Here is a 21,458-nt window from a genome sequence, read left to right on the forward strand (position 1 = left end):
CTCCCTGGCCCCAGTGCCTGCTGAGGAAAATGGCCTTGCATGCCATGCTTGGCATGCATGCTGGGGGTTGTCGACCCCTGCTTCAGATACGAGGCATTATTAACCTGACTATTTAAAAGCAGAACTTCTGATTTTCAGTTGTACAGCTGTAAAATAATCCAATTTAGGGCAGAAATCTCTTTCCAGCTGCTAAGCACAGTTACTTTTCCATTGAAACCTCTATGGAAATGATGGATTATTTCACCTGATGCAGATAGTGAATTTTCTGGTATTTGAGGACAAGGAACAGAATTTTGCTAATTTTGCCACCAAAGTTTTACATTGCTAGCAGAATGTATAAGTTTGGGATATAACTCTGGGAGCATCGTGAGAAAATGTGTGAATGTATGACACACTAAGCAAAATGAAATTTTACTGTCAAAGACTGAACTTTCTCTCAGGGTAATCTAATAGTGATGATACTCCTTACCTTTTTGGAAATGCCAAAGAACTGACCTAAGGAGGAAAAATAATACTTGATTCATCTTTTGTATTATTTTGTCATTTATCTCTTTGCTTGCCATCTGCATATTGCTCTTCTGTTTCTGAACTGCATTTTCTTAGAGCTGGAGAGTCTCAGAAAGCTATCTCTGAGTATATTTCTTTATATGTAGTGAGACCACACGCAGTTGTGCAAGACCAGATGATAGGCAAGATACTTTGGAGTTTAAAAGACATGGGAAGATTGCATTATCTGATCCAAATCTTTGGTAAGGGAAAGCTTCTTCTCTCACCATAATAATACCAATCAATATCTGCTGATTTAATAAATCCTTAATATGGGTAGTTGATGTGAGATTTAGATACAGGTAACTGAGGCAGGAAACACTGAGCAAAGTTAAAGGTACCCACACACTTGTGTGGAAAATATTTCACTTCTGTTTGTTGCATAAATTCCAGCAGTACATTGCTGGTTAAGAGGGCATCTTTGCTTCTTGCTTTTTTTTTTTTTTTTTGATCATTTTTGCATTGCTTTTTGCCTGCCCATTGACCAAAGAGAAACCTTAAAGATGTCAGTAGTACAGTATTAGCAAGTAATATTAAACTTCTTTCTAGTTGGGTAGAAGATGAAGTGGCAGGCAAAAAAGGATTTGGAAGCTTTACAAAATATTTCATTGTAGGTTGGGGCCAAGATTTCCATATTTAGAGAATTATCTGTTAAAAAACAGTAGCTAGTTGAGGGAGGTGATACATGGTTATGTACATACTTGTACCGTTTTGGTATTTAACCAGAACGATTTGATTAATTTTGACAAGTGCTTGCAACTGTCTCCGGAAATATATCCAGGGACCAAGTGCTTTTTGTTTGTATTAAAGAAATTAGACAGATGCTTTCGCTATTGTTTTCAGCTGTTTCCAGTATAACAAAGTGCACAAAAATCCAGTCCCACAAAGCATAGGAAAAACAGAGCAGAAGGATGAGAACTCTAACAGATACAGAACCCAAAGGGGGATGTATTGTATGTGTATTGTTCATTAAATGGTTCACATTAGCTTAGGAACACTGGAAGTGTCATGTAGGACCAGATCCATTCACCTAGTCCAATTTTCTGTCTCTGGCAATGGCCGCTACTACAACAAATGAAGAAAATGTTGTAATGTGCTGTAAGGAATTATCTGCACAGTGGAGAAACTTCTTATCCCCCATCAGTGAGGGGTTAGCTTGTTTCCTAGGGATTGAGAGACTTGTGCAGTTGTGAACTGGATCAGTCTTCTAAGGGAGACATATTTTTGGTCATGCAGCTGCATGAGCATACACAGCTCATAGGAGAAATAGGATCTGAGCCTTTGTATCCTATGGATTTTTGGTCCTCCAAACTTGTAGTTTTCTGGCACTTCCCCAAATATTAGCCAGTGTGATTTTTTTTCACAGTTATGTGAATAGATAGTGTGAGAGTTGAATACTAGGGCACTGATGGCTGGTTATGGACAGGGGGAGTATGGGGAAGGCAAGGTGGAAGCCTGGCATTTCTAGGGAACAGATTCCAGGTTGTGTTGTATGGTGGCATTTTTTTCTGATGGTGAAATATTTGTCACTAAGTGAAAGAGTAAAAAATAGATCATATGACATGCTTTGTTTTCATTTCCTTTCTTTTGTAGTTTTACATAAGGTACATATCCAGTGCAACCTGAAGTCACCCACAAATTCAATTTTTGCATAGTGATACACATTACTTACAGGTCTGAAATAAACTTTAAATGCTAACACCATTGAGCTACTGTTCCTTCCTTCTGTGCAAGTATAAGATGCTTATATTCTTTTTCCTTCTAGATGGAACCAGTTGGGCAAAAGGAATCTTATCATTTCACAGAAATGCTTCAAGCACGGTGCCCATCTCAGGTAACAGGGCTTTTTTCAATCAATACAAGATTTTTAGCTACTCCTCACAGAGTGGCCAGGCTATCTCATTGTCTATATCCATGTAAGTCCACTTTCAAATACTGTTGTTTAACTGTAAGAGAATGCTGACTTCCCAGGAGATTTTTTTCCACAAAGATTTAGATTACAAACTGCTTCTCAGGCTCTCGTACTAAGGTTCTTTAAGAAAAAGTGCTGAAATCCCTGAACATTTTTGTCTGAAAATGGAATTCTTGATTGGTGTTTAGTTACACTTCCATTTTTTAAATTTCCTGGCTGGGGATCCATTTAAGCTGAATTAAATCATAATGAATTATTGTTTAAAGAGAGGGCACCACCTGCATTGAAATAATTTCTGGAAGCAAAACAGAAACTACCCAGCATAAGGAATTCAGATTGACTATAACTTGAATCTATCTATCTTTTGGCAGAAGGTGCCTGAAAGTGATCTCTCTACTATTTGTGTCTCAGTAGATGTATTTTTTTAGCATTTTTCCAAGCCTCCAACTTCTAGCAGGCAATAAAATATCATTTGCTTTCTACCTGGTTCTCCCACCTCAGACTGCCACAATTCTTTTCTCAATATTGCAGTCATCCCACATGTTTAAGAAAGTGTAAGAAGTCTTAAAAGGAGTGGGGATGGCTTCTGGGATTGGTATTAGCCTCCTAAGCTTTTTGCATTTAGACCACCATTTTTAGTCTGACCCCAGTTCTCAGTGACCAAAAGTTCTTAACATCTGAAGACGCTTCAGTGAGCATTAATTGAAAGCAGCATCAAAACTGAACTATCCTCTATTCTTTAATCAAGCCTCTTTCCCTGTTAGTGCCTCTGCAGTTGCAGACAAACAGGAAATCTGTATTCAGGCTGGTCGGTGTGGCATATGTCATTAGCTTTGTTTTCATTAAATACTTGGAGTGTTGTAATGTTTTTTCCCCCTCTTGGAAAATCTACCCAGCTGATTTCAACATCAGCTAATTGTCTTTTTGTTACTGACAGTAAATGTACTCTCTTATCTCTGCAGGAGCATCCCTATTTTTTCACGTACAAGAATAGTAACTACTTGTCTTTTCCTGTGACCTCGCACACTGAAGCATTGTCTCAGGTACAGAAAGCCTTAGTGTAGCATATATGTGTGCTTGGAGAGGGGGCTAAGGCTGAAATAGGAGAGCCTTAATCTCATGAATATTATTGTATGGGGGAAAAACGTGATCCCAGAATATTAACACCTTTTCCTTCTGACCCCTATATTGCTACCACACCTTTTTCTGAGTGGATCTTGTGAAGTGTGAACCAAAGTTTGCTTCTCTTCATTCACCTTGTCTTCACTGCCCAGAATGGAGTGATTTATTTCTTTTTGTATTGGGGTGTCTAATGACCACAAGCTGTCACAAGATTCAATTATGGTAGAGGCAAAACACTTTCTTTTTTTGTGAAGCAAACTGGTTGAGGGCAGCACTATATCATTGTCTTGGGCTGACCTGACCTCATCTCATGGTAAAAACAGTAAATGCCTCGTCTTCGCTGTATGTTTACTTCAGATTACAAGACCTTAGTTATTCTGAGGTAAAAAGTAGCTTTTTAGCAATGAAGATGAAGCTTGAATGTGGGGTTGTTGGATAGCGTACTATAGCCCTGAACAACAAAGGATCGTGCTACCCATCTTGGAGCAAGGGTAGCGTGTCTGTCTACCTAGGTATAAGAGTACCCCTTGTGGCCCACTTGCTACTTTAAGATAACACTTCATTCTCTGGGTCTGATTTTCATCTCATTTGCATTAGTGTAACTCCATTAATTTCATTAGTTATTCTTGATTTATGCTTATATAATGGGCAACAGAATGAGGCTGCTCACTTGTCAGATTTTCAGGAAGGGCTGTGCTGTGATGATGGGGCAGGAACAGTATGTTAGGGTGAAAAGGAAACCTGGAATTGAGTAATAGGCCCGTTCACAGGACCAGTGTCTTCCCTTTCAAAATAGGTAATTTCTCCTTGGTCACTGGCTTGAAAAGAAGTAGGACAGTGAGGGTCAACCATTTTGGCAGGTGTGCCACAAATTAGCCCCATACCCTCCTCAAGTGTCACTCCAATCCCCTTCCCCTGCCCAATCTGCTGGTCTGCTTTCTTTTCCCATTCCTGTAGTCCCTGCCTGATCTGCTACTTTGCTTTCTGCCATGTCAGCTGCTGTGCTGCCTGTCCTCTCCCTCATCTGCCATGTGCCTCTCAGAGGCTGCCCGGCTACTTGTGACACCTGTGCCTCAGGTTGGCTACCCCTGATGTAGGCCATATCCATGCTGGTGCTCAGGCAAATGCTCCCATTTAGATGCCAGTGGCCAGTCTCTACAGACAATATAGCTTAGAAATATTTTTGTCAGTAGTCAGAATTCTTCTCCTGATGGAGGCCCAGACTAACTATCTCAACTTTGAAGAAAATCTAGTGTATATCTTGCCAAAGCCCAGGTCACTAAGTGTGCCTTTTATATGTTATATTGTGCAGAGTTGTACCTAAGAAGTTTTGAACCTTGGATAACAGTAGCAGCAGCTGGGCCAGTGGTGGCATTTGCAGTGCAAGGGCTAGCAGTGGTGGTGTCCACTATTCTTGTACTCCCTCGAAGTCGGAGCCCTGGGTCGGTGCCCCACTCACCCACCCTAGTTATTGATGTTGCGTGGAATTCAGTTTTACATTAGGAAACTTGCATTATATTACATCTTTCCTTGGAGAGATCTGAGCTTGTTTATAATACACAATCAGTTTTGCTATCATCCATTTACCAACACTCCCCCCTCCCCCCCCCCCCAACCAAAAACCAAAAAAATCCTCTTTGTAAAGCATTGTGTTATGTATACTTCCAGGAAAGGAGCTATGGGACAAGTGTTCCCTGTCCAGACCGCAGTCCCTCTAATTCAGTTCCTGTTTCAGGTATGGATATGTCTTTTTTGGAGAGGTGTTTCAGTGCATTGTAAAGGGGTACTGTCATCTAGTTTTAAGCACAACATTTAAAGTTTTATATTTAAAGTTACATCAGTTTGGCACCAAGATGTAAACCTTTCCTTGTGGTGTATAAAGCCACATGCACCTGTGTTAGACTTGCATATGCCTGAAGAGGAAAGCAAAGCTAGCATATGCAGAAAGTGAAACTAATTCATCTAAATTAGCTGTTCAAGTAGAACTACTACATGCAACAATAATAAAGCACTACATGTCCATTGGGGTGTGCAAAATGGGCTGTATTTGATTCAGATTTGGCCCAAATCGGGAATAATGATTTGATTTGTTGATTCGGATCACTGTCCTGATTTGGTTCGGCTGAATCTGAAGATTTGATGCTGATTCCAAGAGTCAGAGATTCGGACATAGACACAGCTTTAAATGTTTTTTCTACATACCTTGAGGTACCAAGCACGGTACAGTGATCAGCTGCAGAAGGACCCTGTGCGCTCCCTGCTCCCTGCACACTCCCCAGCAGACCTGGAAATAAAGGAAAACCTCGGAGGTGGGGTTTTGGCAATATCATTTATTTCACCAACTTATGTAAAAGAAATGTGTTTTGAAATGTCTTCATGCTGGCAGAATCTCTAAAGTAAGGAAACAGATTTTTTTTCCCCACAGAAATATATCCCAAATACAGAAATCTTTTCTAACCACAGAATAATCTGAGTTTAGCCCTTAACATGTATTCAAGAGTTCCCTTCCAGAAACAAAATTGAACCATATCAGGGCTGGCCCCCAATAAAATTCAAGGTTAGGGTGGGATTTCTGAACTGGTGCTTTTAGTTTCCATTAGTTGCTCTTGTTATATAGAAGAAGATTTTTCAAGTCTATGCATCAAGCCTCTCGGGTATTTTTTATGACTGCCAAAGACACTTTGTTTTCTGTATGACAATAAATCTTAAGGTAAGACTGAATGATTCCTTAGTTAACTTAATGATTGATAGTAAGCTAGCTTAAGTTAGCTTACTATCAATGATTCTTTAGTTAAGTTAGCTTACTTTTTAATCTCATTTTAATGTACTCTTTCCAGTGACATAGTTTATAATCACTCCTATGTGTTTCATTCTGTAAACTACCTCAGCAAGTGTTGATTATAGACGACAATATTATCTAATAATTAGTTCTTCTGACCTGGACATTTGCCTCTCTTTTTCAAAGTTAGATATTTTCTGAGACTGTAGAGAAGTCTAGAATCAACACCATTTTGAACATATATCTGTTTAAGAAGCCTGTGGTGTTTTGCTGAAAGTCAGACACTTGCATTCTTGTGGCAATTAAAATTTTATACACACTTTTTCATTACAATATTTTTAATAGGTAATTTTTCAAAGTAGATCTTTGTTACCAAAGAACCTAACTCAAAAGTGGCTAGATATAGTGAACCAATATACATAGTCCTAAGTAAATAAAGCAATTAGAATTGGTATTTCTTCTCAAAGAGTAAACCTTGTTTGTACAGAACATATCCAACTGAGCAACATCAAGATATGAGTACTGGAGCAGTGCCCTTGCATTCTAATGTGACTGTCTCTTTACTAACGTACTTGCCACGACTTGCAGTATAGTCTGGATTTCCAATGGATCAATTTATGAAGTGCTCAGTGCTCACGACTGAAGTTAGGTTTGCAAGAACTCAGTTTTCCTTCAGGCATATCATTATGGGCCAGACCTTAAAAGTGCACAACAACTCTTATTGCAATATTTATGGCTAGATTTTCAAAAGAACTGAATATCAAAATACTGAGGGTTGGTTGGCTTGTTTTTAATTTGAGTGGTTACTTCATCTAAACAGTAGCAAAGCTCTTGAAATTTGAACCCCCCCCACCATCTATTTAAAAATGCTCTTCAGACATAGGAAAAAATATGTTTGTCTAGGTACTCTTGTAAATCAAGTCTGGAACTAAGGACTAAATCTAAAGACACTTTGTGTTTTCTGTCTCAAATAAACTATGGTTTCTTTTAAGAAGTGGTGGCAATACTAAGCATTCTGCTTTTTGCAGTTACCGAAGCAGCCCCCTTGGGCAGCCAAAAGAAGGGAAATGGGTGGGGCCAGAAGGAGCCCAACATGTTAGTGTGTGTAGCTCAGTGACCTGGATGCTACCCAGAATGAGAGAAGACCTAGCCCTTGCTCCCAAAGGGCATGTTTATACGAGAGGAGCTGTGGCAATGTATCTCCTCGCTATGGCGACACAGTGTTGGCAGGCACAAACGGTGATGTAGATGTAGCTCATTGTTACTGTGCAGTAGGGTCAGAAACAACCCCTGTGCTGTCGTGTGCAGCTGCTAAAGCAAGGACAAAATAACTGAGCAGTAACAACTACACAGTCAGGTGCATGTGTAGACATGCTCAAAGGGACAGAAACTTCTATATTGTTCTCTACCCAATGAATGCAAATACAAAGTACTGTGGTCAGATTGAGAAAGAGGTCTGGAGAAGGTGCTGGATGAGGTCTAAATGATGTTCTAACAGTCAAAGTGCTTTGAAAAGAAGCAGGAGGTGTAGATTCAAATGGCTTCTGGGTGAGGGACTCTAAAACCTCAGTCTTCTGCTCTGTTGACAAGTGCCTAACCACTAAACTATTGGGCTCCAACGTGGGAGGGCTGTCTATTGGTGATGGGTTTATACTTGGCCTTATGCATGTACACGAGTGATCCTCATTCTCCTTGTGCCTGCTAATCATGGGCTTTTTACTCATCCTAATGTGTGAATCTGGGTCACTCTGTTTCACCATGTATGTGCCTGGCCAGAACGTAACTCTGAGCATGCCCAGCAGGTAAGTTCACTTAGACCTGAATTACTGTAATGCCAAAAATTTGCATCTGTGTGGCTGTGCATGTGCCTTTTAGGCACACAGAGTGAAACAGTATTCAGCCCAAAGACTTTCTGCAACCCTATTGTTTGTCCCAGAGAAAAGGTTTCCTGAATAAACAAAGTGATTAGAAATTTCCTTTTCCCAATTTTTCTTTTCCTAGTTCACAATTTGAGGCCTGCAGACATTAAGGTGATTGCTGCCCTGGGAGATTCACTCACAGTAAGTACAGATGACTGAATAACCATTGTGGATATAAGTGATATAAGGACATTTCTGACTTCTTCTTTTTTTAACTTTGTTAAGGAATCCAATTTATCAAATAACAGATTTAACATTTCAAGATGCATCTAATCCCCTAAAATGGGTGCTCGATCCCCAGGCCAGACCTGGCCTGCTGTGTCATGTCACCTGGTCTGCAGGGCTCCCCACAGGTACAAAAATTTGGCAGTGGGGGAGCAGTGACACTGGACCTGTAGGGAGCCCTGGGCCCTATGCGCTAGATCAGGTCCCGGATCCCAGAACAGAGAATTGGGCAGGGGTGGGCCTTCAGGCATGATCTGGCCTGTGGACCAGCCCCGTGCCACTCATCTGGCCTGTGGGGCCAAAAAGTTAAACACCACTGCCCTATAATATACATAAAGACAGATACTTATTCTCATCAAGAGTGCTGTCTTAACCTAGACACTTCTGATTTCTAATGAGGGAGAGAGCAGTACAAAGACCGATGTGTTCCCTTGGGCCAGTCATATTCTTGATACTGTCTTCTACCATGTCTCAGCCATGACCAGGAATGATCCAACTTTAATGAACTTAAGTTTGATCTTTGTGTTTGCATTATTCCAGTTTATGTCAATATGAGTGCAGCACCCAGAGGCTCTGTGGGATTGGACTATACATCAGATTGAAAACTGCCAGCATGAATTTTAAAAATTGTAAATTCTCATTGATCATAGCCATTCTCCCTAGATACTTGCCTTTATAGCCATTGTAAGTAACATAAGCACAATGTATCAGATCTTCAGCTAATGTAAATTGGTACAGTTTCACTGAAGTCTATAATACTGTGGCCATTTATGCCAGCTGAATATTTGACTCGCAGGCAACAGAGCCAAACTGATGTGTATCATTAAATATTGTATATACTGCCCATCTAGAGAACTAGTTTCCCTATGGAGGTTAACTCTACACTAGCTGTGATTTCCCCTGATCTGTGAGTAGTATTCATAGAATCATAGAAAATTAGGGTTGGAAGGGACCTCAGGAGGTTATCTAGTCCAACCCCTATGTTGCCCTGTTAATACTATGATTTAGCATGTTCTGTCTGCCCTGCACTAGTTATTACATGAACCCTTACTGGGGGATGATGCAGTTAATGTATCATGAGATGTAACAGTGTAACATAATAGATTTTGAATACCTTTAACCAACAAAGGGCAAATTTCTCTCTAAAAATGTTACTGTTTTTCAATCAGCCTTTCCTTAAAAGTCAGATGGCCAAATGGGGGATACATCTCTGCATTATACAAGCAAAAAATAGGATGGCAATGATTTGCTAGAGAAGAAATCATACCCTTAGCCTTTATATGTTTTAAGAGCAAGGATTTGGAGTCTCTTGGGGAACTGTTGTCGCTTGGTCTATGAGCATCCTTTTCTAATAATTTTTATTAGGATCAGTCAGGCTAGGGACAGAAACTACACATAAACCAGTATAAGTGATTGGAAACGAGTTCATATCTGTAGCACGATAGAAGTCCAGTGCACATAAACCACTTTCAAAATGGCCAAAACTGTTTTAAGATAAACCTGGATGAATTTGGTATTAGACTTAATTGATTTAGGTTAAATAAGTTTATGGAATATCTGTCTGTCACATCTCTGCTTAGCTGATAAACAACCATGTGAGTACCCTGAGCAGTGCCCTTCCCTAACTTACCTTCCATGTCTTGATGATATCCAAACAAATCAAAGGAGGGGTATCATGATGTTGTAAGTCGTGTTGGGGTACTCATGGTCTGGTTACGGCTGACTTGAGGCTCTGCCTCCCCTATACCCTGTCCACTCGTCAACCATTGATGTCAATACATTACGGCCTGTGGTAGCTGCTTCAGCTGTCTGTCTCCACAAATCCATCAATGACTGGATCTGCATCATCCAATCCCTCATTGGGCGAACTCGGGGTACAGTGAGGGTGTACCTGTCATCCTCTTTGCTGCCTACCTTCACCCTAATCCCAGGGCTCCCTGTTCTGGGCTTTCCCCTCCTGTGAGAGAGCTTTTACTTCTTGACCCAATGGGTGTTTCAAAAAAAATAAACAAGGTCAAAAAGGAAAAGAAAACAAGAAAGCGGCTGCCAATGGGGGGCTCAGACAAACTCTATTATGCTACCTCCCTTCTAAGTCTCCCTTTTTGGTAGTAGCAAGGGAGTTGAGGGAGGGGAGGGAGTCGGACAGTGGCTCCCTGTCTTCTCCTGGCCTTATATCAGTGGGGACCTAGCAGCTCAGGTGCCCCAGAGCTTGACACCCCATGGTGTTCCCCGCACATGGGCTCAGTCTGCTTGGTGTCAGGTCCCTGCCCCCTTCCTCCCTCTTTGGCACCATCTGTGCCTTCTAAATTTCCCATGGTGGTGCCTGTGGCTGATTGACAGTGAGCTCAAAAAGAGGTGCTGCAGCGCCACATGTTACACTGGTCCAGGCTCACTCCCCCTTACTGGTGAGTGGCCCTGATCCCCGATGCTCTCTGCCTTTTCCCCTCTGGGTTAGACAGGGCTCTCAGGGTTTTGGGCAGGTGTGCATGATCTTTGCTGCAACACTGTTCTAGATCCCTTCCAGATTCAAGTTGATTCGGAGTCCCCCAGCATCCCAGGATGCTTTGCATCTACCACACAAACTCCCCCTTGTAGGGTGGGCAGGCTAGACTTGGCACAAGCTGTTTGCTCCATCTGAGAAGGGAGGCATGCTCTGGTGCCTCCCAGCTTTGGGCCTGGGCTACTGCAAGCATGTGGCTCCATTTCCAGAATCAAAAGTGAATGTCTATTCACTTGCTTATCAGTTCAATCTGTGCAGTTTAGACTAACCTGCAAAGACTGAATTGATTCAGCCTCTGGATTTTTGACTGTCTGTACTTGGCTTTAGGGAGCAAGTTATGCTAGAAAGCTTTATGTGGAAGGTGCCTTTTAACTTCTGTCCTTTCTCCCTTGATCTCAGGCAGGTAGTGGGGCAGCAGCCAAACCCAATGATGTTCTAGATGTTCTTACTCAGTACCGAGGTCTTTCTTGGAGGTGAGTGCCACAATTTTATTTAACCTGAATGTGCACTTTGTCCCATGGAAGTTGCCCTGTTCTCTGGACATTGGCCCCTAGGGCTGCTGGAGAAGCACACACTTCTATTGTCCTGCCTCAGATTCCAGTGACTTTATGACCTGAATACAAAGGAAGAAAGCATTGCTTTCTAGGGAAGATATAATGGGAAGCTTGAGTGCCCTTGAGACTTATCCCAACTTGGGGAGAAGATTTAAGCTGAATTTTAAGTTCTTATTCATTTCATTGTTAATCAAGCCAGACTTCAGGAGAGGGCAAATTAGATTTTTAGACTTCAAAGAAAGCAAGATAGAAGTGCACCTTAGACTTGTAGAACAACTGAATTTGCATAAACTTTTGTGACTTCATGTTAGCCTGGCTAACTTCCTCTCTGCTCTTTAGACTTCGGGTTAAGTTTTTACTGTAGAACAGGTTGGAAAAGATCCTTGTTCACATTGGGATTTTCAGTAGAGAGTCCCTTCAAGATAATGTAAACCCAGATTAAGAAAGGCTTCAACCCCTATTCTCTAATGCCAGTCTGAACTGCTCCTTTCTGATCCTGCGGTTCTTGCATGTGCTTGTCCCCTGTTTGTCGATAGGAGTTCTCCTGACAGAAGGGCTGCAGAATGAGGCTGTTTTAGTTTCTATCTTCCCATCCAGCTGTAATCTCCTAGTCCTATCCCTATCTTAGTTACATTGTACAAGGCCATCAGCAGCTACAAATCAGTGCACACCTAGACTTTAAATCTGGCACTAATATTTACTATACGAGTAAAGAGAGTCAGTATAAAAGGAAGTAACAATCATTATTTTTTTTTCTGTAACTACAGACAACTTTACTATTTAACTGTAACTTTATCAAGTTGATTCCACACCCACCCCATCATTTCTCACTCATGTGGATTGTTATTAGAAACTTCAACCATATAGAGTTTTAAAGAGGAATCATAATGCCTCAAATTAAATGAGCACTGTAAAAAAGAAGGAAAGAACCAACTCTGAGGGTTTGCTTTTTTGTTTAAAGAGGGCTTTCAAAAGGAAGGCTTTACAAAAATTTAAGAAGATTAAGCATGTCTTTTAATATATGTTCCTAGTGCAAATGTTTTTTAATAATGTAATGTTCTACTTATGTTATTAGAAGCACAGTTACATGATAATTAGTTCAGAAGAAAGGGTAAGTGGAAATTAATCAGCCTAGTTCCAGTCTTCGTATTGCAGAAAGAAAAACAAATATATTTGTTACACCTCAATTTTTATAATTGCATCTATTTCCTAATTAGCATAACTGGTGTAAGACTACAGGGAATCCTGTAAATATAATGACCACCTTAATTACACAGGATGGGTAATGATAAAAATGTTAATAGGGACAGAATAGCAGATATGATAGAAACTATACTTAGTCATTAAAAAAAATCCTCTAATTTGTTACACCTCACTTCTTAATATATGCCAAAGCATAAAACCATGCAATGGAGTTAAACTACAAGGTAGAACTGGGATGCACAGCCACTACACTATGGGACAGGGGAAGGAAGGAAGACTTTTACCATGATTGTGATGATTTTGATAATGTCTCTTTAAATATGACACCTGCAGCACTGGAATGCAGATGTGTAAAAAAGTATCTGGGTCCTTGGGGCAACAGGGTGCATGGAGGCAGTGGCAACTTCTGGCTCCTGCTATGCTGCTGGTGTGACTGGCTGTCATGGCAGCGGATATTTTCTCTCACAACCACATCCAATCCTAGTTATGTTACTGAAGCAATGGGAAGTAGAAAAACAGCTTGCCTTTACTTCATTAACATCCATCAGGAAGAACATTCCATAATTAATGAGCATCTGTGTAGAAACACCATTAGAGGGAGCTCTATTACTTATTCCCATACCTTATGAAGTAAACATCAATTTGAAATACTTTTGCTTGTTTGTCTCCATTTAACAGTATTGGAGGAAATGAAAACATAAGCACAGTCACCAGTCTACCAAGTAAGTGCCTTTTCTACCCCAAACTTGTCGTATTTCTAGAGCAGTTTAATAATTTATAGAAGAGACGTGAAGAAAGGTTCGCAAATTGCAGAATGGCAGACTGATCACCTTGTATTCAGTATCCAGTACTGAATAGAAGGTTTTTAATAGTCTATGCTGTAATTTGCTGTGCATGACTTAACAGTGTGTTTTGTAATTCCCCAGGGTTTGGGTTAGTTTGCTATTCTTCTTGGTTTATTGCTCTAAGATGCATTCAAATGGATAAATGAAATTTAGGTACTTAAACAGGAATTAGGTGCAATTAAGACATCTAATTTGAAAAGAAGCCATCTATGTCAAACCTCATTTTAGCAGCCACAAAACAGTTCAGGCCCCTAGATTCTTAAGTGCTTCCTGTCAGCCCCAAAACTCCCTAGATGTCTAAATATAGGCCTCTGCACATGCTCAGAAGTGATCCAGAGCAAATGCCTAGGTTCCATGTAGGTGATCCAGATCAGAACTGGGAGGCAACTAAACTTCACCTAATTCCCCAGTCTGCTAAGCATTCACAGAGCACAATTAATGCCTGATTTTTGCACTGACCTGATGTTGGTGACAATGTAGCATGGACAGCCACTGTCACTACTGAACATGGCCACCTTCTGTACAATAGCCTAGGGATCAGAGTAGTTGCCCAGAAAGCTAGAGACCTGGATTTTAGGCTCTCAGCTTGAGGAGACTCAAACTGTATTATCCCCTTCCCAGGAGAGTGCCCTAACCACCAGGCAATAGATAGGCTGGGGGAGAATGCTCCCTGCTTCTCATGTTGAGACAGGGCTGCTCTGTAGCCAACAGTGCAAGGAGTACAGCAAATAAGAAGGAGCTTGATTCTAGCCCAGTGAAGAGGGCCTCTCTGGATGAGAGATTTGGTATAAATCCACCTCTGATTTTATAGTGAATATATGTGAGTTTGCCACTTGACTTTGCAAACCAACTAAAATAACATTGCCAGGCCAGCTGCTCATTGCTCACTGCAAACCAGTTGCATTTCATGGGTGCTTCTTCTTTTTCAGATATTCTTCGTGAATTCAATCCTTCCCTTCAAGGGTACTCCACTGGCTCCGGTGGGCCAAATTCACTAAATGCATTCCTCAACCAGGCTGTGGTAGGAGATCGTGCAGAGTGAGTGAGGACAGATCTGGAGAGCAAGGAGGGGTTGTTTTGAACGTGGAGCAGATTGTTTTAATTATGTTCCAGTTAAAGATGGACCAGACCTGGATCGGGTGGTGGGGGCTACCAAGTCTGCAGGGGATTCCTGGATCTATAGGAGGGTGGGAGGGGAGGAATAAAAATAGCCCACTCAGCATCAGAGTGGGAACAGCACGGCCCTGGAGCTGGGATGAGCAGCTAGGCTTTCCCAGCACAGGGCATGTACTGTGAACATGGCATGGCATTCAGGAGATGGTGTTAACTCTTTCCTAGACTGGGTTAACCCAGTCTTGATCTAAATTAGTGCACTTCCTCAGGTGACCTAACTTAGATTGGGCATGCCATTTTTTGCCTGCCCAAATGGGCACTTGGGGTGCAGGCAGAAGTGCAGTTCCCTGCTGTGACTGAGAAGGCTTTGCAGGAAGTGTTCTGAGTTACAACAATCCCTTGGAACAAACAGAAGTTCACTGTTGGTTTCAGGGGATGGGGAATCTACCTACTGGCTTCAGCCTACAGCCAGTTGCAATGGCTCCCCAACCCTGCTAAGTGAAAAGTTTTCAGAATGGGAGGAGGAAAAGGAGAAGAGGGAGCTCATTCTAGGGGCTCCCCAGCCAGCTCTGGAGGGTGGGGTGAGTAAATTGGAGCCCCCTGCCTCAGGGGGGGTGGGGAGGGACAGAGCTCCTATACACTTAACCCACCCTCCAATAAGGGCTGAATAAAACCCCAGACTGAACTCCCTCTGCTCCCTTTTCCCAACTCTTGCTCTGAAAACAGCTAGAGGCTAGCAGGCAGCGCAAACAGAAGTTACAGAAGATGAACTGTTTTGAAATGTCTTCATCTGACTCCTCATGTAATAAGGGGTCAGATCCATTTTTGTAGCTGTCTGCAGCTGTGCACTTGTGTATGGCCATGGCTATAAACTGCTTTCCTTGGCCAGATTGGGCGAAAAGCGTTCCTTCTGCCTGAGTCATCTATTTAGCAGCTTTGCCTCCTGCCATCTCTTCACAGCATTTGATGATGTAAGCCCTCTTCTTATGAAAGCTTATGCTATACATCTCTGATTTAGATGGCTCATAAAGGTGCATATCTATCCTGACCTTTGTCAAAATGATGAAATCCTGGCTCTGTTGAAATCACTAAGGGTCTTGCCTAGACAGCAGTGGGAGCAAGATTTCACACAGAAACTGACATAGACAAGGCCAGAAGCTGCTTAAAGTTAGTCAGTACCTTCAGTCATCAGTGAAACGCATGTCAGCCTTTCTTGTGCAAACATATCAGTGCTACTGTGCATCACCAGGTTGATGCCGTGCAATATCTTGTATAATAACAATAATCTAGTAAGGATAGGGAAAGGTCTTTATGACTGTTATCACTCCTCTGAGAGAGATTATCCTGATAAACAATTGAAAGGATGCAGTTTATACTGTGATACAAATAAAACAACAAGTGAAAAGAGATGATTGTTTTCTAAAGCATAATTACATGTAAAAATCTGCTGTGTTTGAGTGTGATTCATTGGCAGGCCCACATTTCCCCTGAAGCCTGCACTGCATTGATTCCTCATTCCATTGAAAAGGTCCAGTTCCATCTCTAGATGTGGCCTATTTCTGGAACCATATTTTAAGAGCTGAAACTGAAGTTTTCCATTTTTTACCATATTCTTTTAAGGGTTTTCACAAAGTCTGCTTGTTCATCTGCTTTCCTTAATGTCCCATTTCCCATGGAACATTACAGATGTCCCCCTCTTTTTCAATTTTTAGGGATGTCCCTGCACAGGTCCGGAAACTAGTGGACCTCATGAAGAATGATGCGGTGAGTCTCAGCAGACGATGAATATCTTTTAAGTAAGATGTAGTAGCGTTAAAATGTTGCTGTGGCTATGATAGTCCCTGAGTTTTGAGAGAGGAAAACATTTCTGCAAGCCTTCTCTTATTGGACCAACTGTATGGTTGGGATAGACTTAGACAAGTTTTTGAATGCAAGGCAGAAAATTATGGGTAGGGAAATGGTGAATTAGATGGAGTACAGCATCTGTTGGTGAAGAGTCTGGTTCAGCATGCAGTCATTTGGGCTTTCTCTTACTGCAGAAAAGATGGGAGTTTTACAAAGGTGTGATTGTTATTTCACTGTTAAACCCTAGTGGAGATGAGCTTCCTATAGTTTTTACTGCAAGGTAGCTAGACAAGTCCAGTACTATATCCCCCGCCTGTAACTGGCCTTGCCTCTTTTACCTGAAAATAAAACTACAGAGCCTTGTTTCAACTAGGATTTTACCATGGCATATCTAAAATTGTTAATTTATTCTATGCGGAATATGCATCTTTTGTCAGCAAGTAGAGTTACTTGACCATGCTGAAGGCAATAGTTTCACCCAATGACGCTCATTTCCTGTTTAGTGAATTTCTGAAGCAGGGTGATTTATGTCATTTTTAACCAAGTGGTCATTATTTTTGTTTGTAAATTAACCATAAACTGTTATTGACTTTTTACACATTTGTTGTTCAGAATTATCTCATTAATGGTTTATGAAACTTATCTACTTATAGGTCACATGTCAGCTCACAAACTTTTCACCTCAGCTATTGCTTTGAAAGTTTGCCATTTGTAATTCAATAAGTGTGCCTCTGAGATCAGTAACCTAAGTCACATGATGCTATTTTGGCTTCCCAACTGTGAATCTGAGAGGCATCCAAACAGCTTTCAAGATAATTACATGACATGTCCAATATAAACCCTCTGGTGAATACATGTTTGCAAAAATATTTATCATGCCTTCTTTCTCTGTGCGCTTTCTTGTAAACAAAATTTTGCTTTCACAGATGTTTCTGAAACATGATTAAAAGGGATTGCAGTTAACAATGAAATAATGTGACTGGTTTTATTCAAACTAGTGTTTGCCATCACATCTAATCAGTATTCTCCCACCCCTGTGAATTTCTTGTTATACCTATTGACTTGGCAACATTACACAAGGCAAACAATTGCAAATACTTTTTTCTATGAATACTTAAACAGAAAGCAGAATATTTTTATCAGGCTTCAGAGACAATTCAATTCTAGAGTTCCCTTTTCTTTTACTTAAACCTTTTTTTTAAGATAACTGTTTAGAATGTGAAGAGACTTTGCTGATCACACTCTGTCAATTTTGAGACCAAACCATGTGACAGTATCTAAGGCAGAATCTCTCCTTTCCCAGTCACTAGATCTGAACTGGCAAATTAGATAACTTGCTGTTAACCAGTTGCTGCTTATCTGCTATCCTGCCTTCTCTATTGCACTAATATTGAATTGTTAGGCCATTTATAGACATGCTGTTTCCTAAACCACGCTAACTGACTCGCATCACACAGTTTGAATCAAATTTCAATTTGAATTAAGGGTTAATGGATAACCATTGGTCATCAGGGAGGCTTTTCTGCATTTCTCCACTTCTGCTGTAGAGATGGCAGGGAGCACGGGACACTGGCTACCACTCACAATCAGGGCCACAAAATTGTGCTCACTTGCTACATCTGGTGGTGGGTACCTAGATACTTGCCATATATACATGTTAATTAATACAGTTTAAATTGCCTAATTTGGACTGCCCTTGTCTGCATTAACTTTAATCATTATTCAGTGAGAATTATTTAATTCAGACTGGAGCCAATTTAAATTCAGACCACAGACGCCTAGGTGTATATAGTGATGGCTGTAGTCCGGATGAAACCTAGAAAAACATAACGCCTATAAATGGCCTTAGTATGCACCTGTGGACCAGGTCTATTTGACTAAGGCCTGTCTGAACCCTGTATCTTCCCTGCCAGAAAGCTGTATCTTCACCAACTAACATGCCTTACCTTTCCCACTGTAAAAATCCTAGTAGAGAAAATGCACCATATATATTTTATTTATTTATTTATTTATTTATTTTTTACCATGGCATAATGAAATGAGGTCAGCACAATACCCTATTTCCAGTTGACTTTGCCTACTTTTACTTTGTGGTAAAAACTCAAGTGCCTTATCTCCACTAGGATTCTACAGCAGGTCAGCTACAACAGCTTTTATGTATCCCACTTTAAAAATTGTAATAAAACATCTCTTTTTGCAATGAAGACAAAGCCTCAGAGCTCCTGGAACAGTCAATCTAATTTTTATTGATTTATAATGATCAAAGTCATCAATGGAGCTTCAGCAAGAGCTCTCTGATGGGTCTGAGAGGTCCCACTGAAATGGTAAACCTGTGATTATAATTGTATTTATACTGTGATGGGACCTAAAGCCCTGCAGTTGTAACTGGAACATCTTATTGCTATACAGACACAGGGAAGGATGTAGCCCATGCACCAAAGAAATATTTATTTCCTGTTAGCTTATGGTTGATCCATTTCTTCCTTCATGTTCATCATTCTCTCTCTCTCGGTGTGTGTTTGTTTGTTTGTTTGTTTTTCTGAATGCAGAGAATAAATTTCCAGGGAGACTGGAAACTCATAACACTTTTTATAGGAGGAAACGACCTGTGCAAATTCTGCAATGATCCTGTAAGTCACCAGGGATCTTAGAGCTGCCTGCAGCATGAACAGACAATGGCATTGCTATTTCGTACTGCCTGCATTCCAGAGAGTGGGATACTGGAGCTTAGCTGGGCATATATGGTGAACCAAACCTGAAGTGGCTGCATGTGTGCTGTTCCCCACCCACCTCCTGAGACCTGGAGGTTATTCAACTTCAGCTTGAGATAAAGTGAAACAGTATCTTTAAGAAAAAGCGTGAGCTATGAGATTGGGGCTAATTTATTTTGCCATAAAGTATAATTAACTTTCTCTTGATCTAATCGGATCTTTCTGTACATAGGCAAAATAAACTGCCCAAGGGTTCTTCTATCTCCTTCTATCCCTCAGATTGCCAGCATCCAGTATGGTGTGTCTGCTATAGCTACAAGAGCATGGGTGTGGTTCCATCCACAGTTCATGCCAATGCTGTTAAACCACCCGATAGCAAGCTTGCATTCTACGCGTGTCCTGTAATGTCACATTTCCCTCATGAATTTTTCACACAGTGATAGCACCTTGTTGCCTTCCCCATACACAAATAGCCCAACATATACTTTTTATTCTAGATTTCTGATTCCCTGTGTAAAATAAATAAATAAATAAATAAATAAAAATAAAAACCAGCAAAGAAAAAGCCATTATAAAGTTCCCATGAGAGAGCTAGAGAGTATGCAAAAGCAACTCAGTCCAACCCTCTGAACCTAGGAGTATTGGCACAAAATTGAGGCAAGAATTATGGATAAACTTCAGGGCAAGAAACATTTCTAATGCTGAGGTCTATTTGACTATAGAATACTGTCATAAATGAAGTGGGGAAAGGCTAGTTTATGTAAGACAATTATAGCTACAATATTAACCACTCAGAGATACTGTAGGGAAAGCCCTTGCCATGTACAAAGGGATCGTATCCCAAATAAATTCCTCAGTTCCTATGAGGGGTATAAGTTGTAGCCATGTCGGTCTAAGGACATAGGTAGACAAGGTTCTTTGGGTAAATCTGATATCTTTTATTAAACCAATTCAAATAGTTGGAAAAAATATTTGCAAGGTTTCAGATACAAACACCTGTTGTAAAGCTGAGGAAGCAACTGCGGTTGGTTTGTGCGCTTCCTGATCCATTTCTCTACATGGGACATGGTTTGTAGTGTAATATTCATGGGAGGCATGTTACTAGTAGTCCTCATACCTTGGTTAGAATACTAACTTACTTTTTTGTGTTTGATTATCTGTGAATGTTTTTCTGCAGACTGATCTCTCTTGATGGCAATCCTGGTTAGTGATAGGACTGTTTTGCTTTTCATACTGACTGTAAACAAGAATGAAGAGTGGGGGAAGCTGGACATCTGATAATTCTAGCAGAAGGTACTCCATTAGTGGCATCCAGTGGTTGCTAAGCCCTATGGAGATTACACCCACAGAGATCTCTGGTTGCCTCAGCTATTTCTAAAACAACTGATGTGGCAGATGCATTTAGATCAAGAGTTAGGAGTTCAGCTGCTGTTGTTTGAGACCCTAACAAGCAGCTACCATGCCTCCCTGACTAAACTATAATGAGCAGACTGAAATTCAAATTTTTTGCTTCAACAGATAAATTTTTCTCCTGAGAACTTTACCAGAAACATACAAACAGCTTTGGATATGCTTCATAAAGAGGTAAAAAGCAAAATTTTCTATTAATCTACCTGGGGAAACCCAAAATCTAGAACTTCAATAGCTGGTTCTAAAGTGGTGGTGATTTCTCATCATAATTAGCTACCTGCTGTAATATGGGCAGAATTGCTGTGCCCTTATGCATGCATATAATAATCTGTGAGATGTGTAGAACCTATTTTAGAAAAGTATTTCATGATGAGAGAGGTAAGAAAATGGATTACAATCAAATCATGGAAAGACATTTTAACAATTCGGACAAATATATAGTATTTAATATCCAGATGGTTACATTGCAATGCCTGGAAGTCATTTCTTTGCTCATTCATTAAACAGCACAACACCATCCCTATTTTAATAATTATTATGTAAAATAGTCTGATATCCCACTTTATGCTAAAATCAGTTAGATTATTCAAAGGTTTAAAGAGCTTCTGAACTTTGGGAAGAGAATCAGACTCTTGTAATCAAGAAGGAGGCTCAGGATCTTTTTAGAATCATTAGCCTCAGTAGCCAAAACTGTATTTGATAGGACAAGGCAGCAGTACCACAATTTAGGAGCTCTTGGGGTTGAGGTTAGCCACTCAGACAGCCTTTTGAACA

General features: G+C 40.7%; 1 protein-coding gene across 1 annotated transcript in view; it reads left to right on the plus strand.

The window, feature by feature from the left end:
• PLB1 (phospholipase B1) overlaps positions 1-21,458 on the plus strand; it is an 88,829-nt gene that overhangs the window by 4,975 nt on the left and 62,396 nt on the right. Inside the window, exons 2-11 of the mRNA XM_090031520.1 lie at positions 2,312-2,380; positions 3,421-3,501; positions 5,249-5,315; positions 8,361-8,419; positions 11,403-11,476; positions 13,439-13,482; positions 14,535-14,643; positions 16,431-16,482; positions 19,113-19,193; positions 20,793-20,858. Of these exons, the coding sequence (XP_089887646.1) occupies positions 2,312-2,380; positions 3,421-3,501; positions 5,249-5,315; positions 8,361-8,419; positions 11,403-11,476; positions 13,439-13,482; positions 14,535-14,643; positions 16,431-16,482; positions 19,113-19,193; positions 20,793-20,858 (702 nt within the window). The remainder of the gene's footprint in view (positions 1-2,311; positions 2,381-3,420; positions 3,502-5,248; positions 5,316-8,360; positions 8,420-11,402; positions 11,477-13,438; positions 13,483-14,534; positions 14,644-16,430; positions 16,483-19,112; positions 19,194-20,792; positions 20,859-21,458) is intronic.

Source organism: Crocodylus siamensis, chromosome 1 (assembly GCF_052110815.1).
Source record: "Crocodylus siamensis isolate JL-2025a chromosome 1, ASM5211081v1, whole genome shotgun sequence".
In the NCBI taxonomy this organism is placed as follows: domain Eukaryota; kingdom Metazoa; phylum Chordata; order Crocodylia; family Crocodylidae; genus Crocodylus; species Crocodylus siamensis.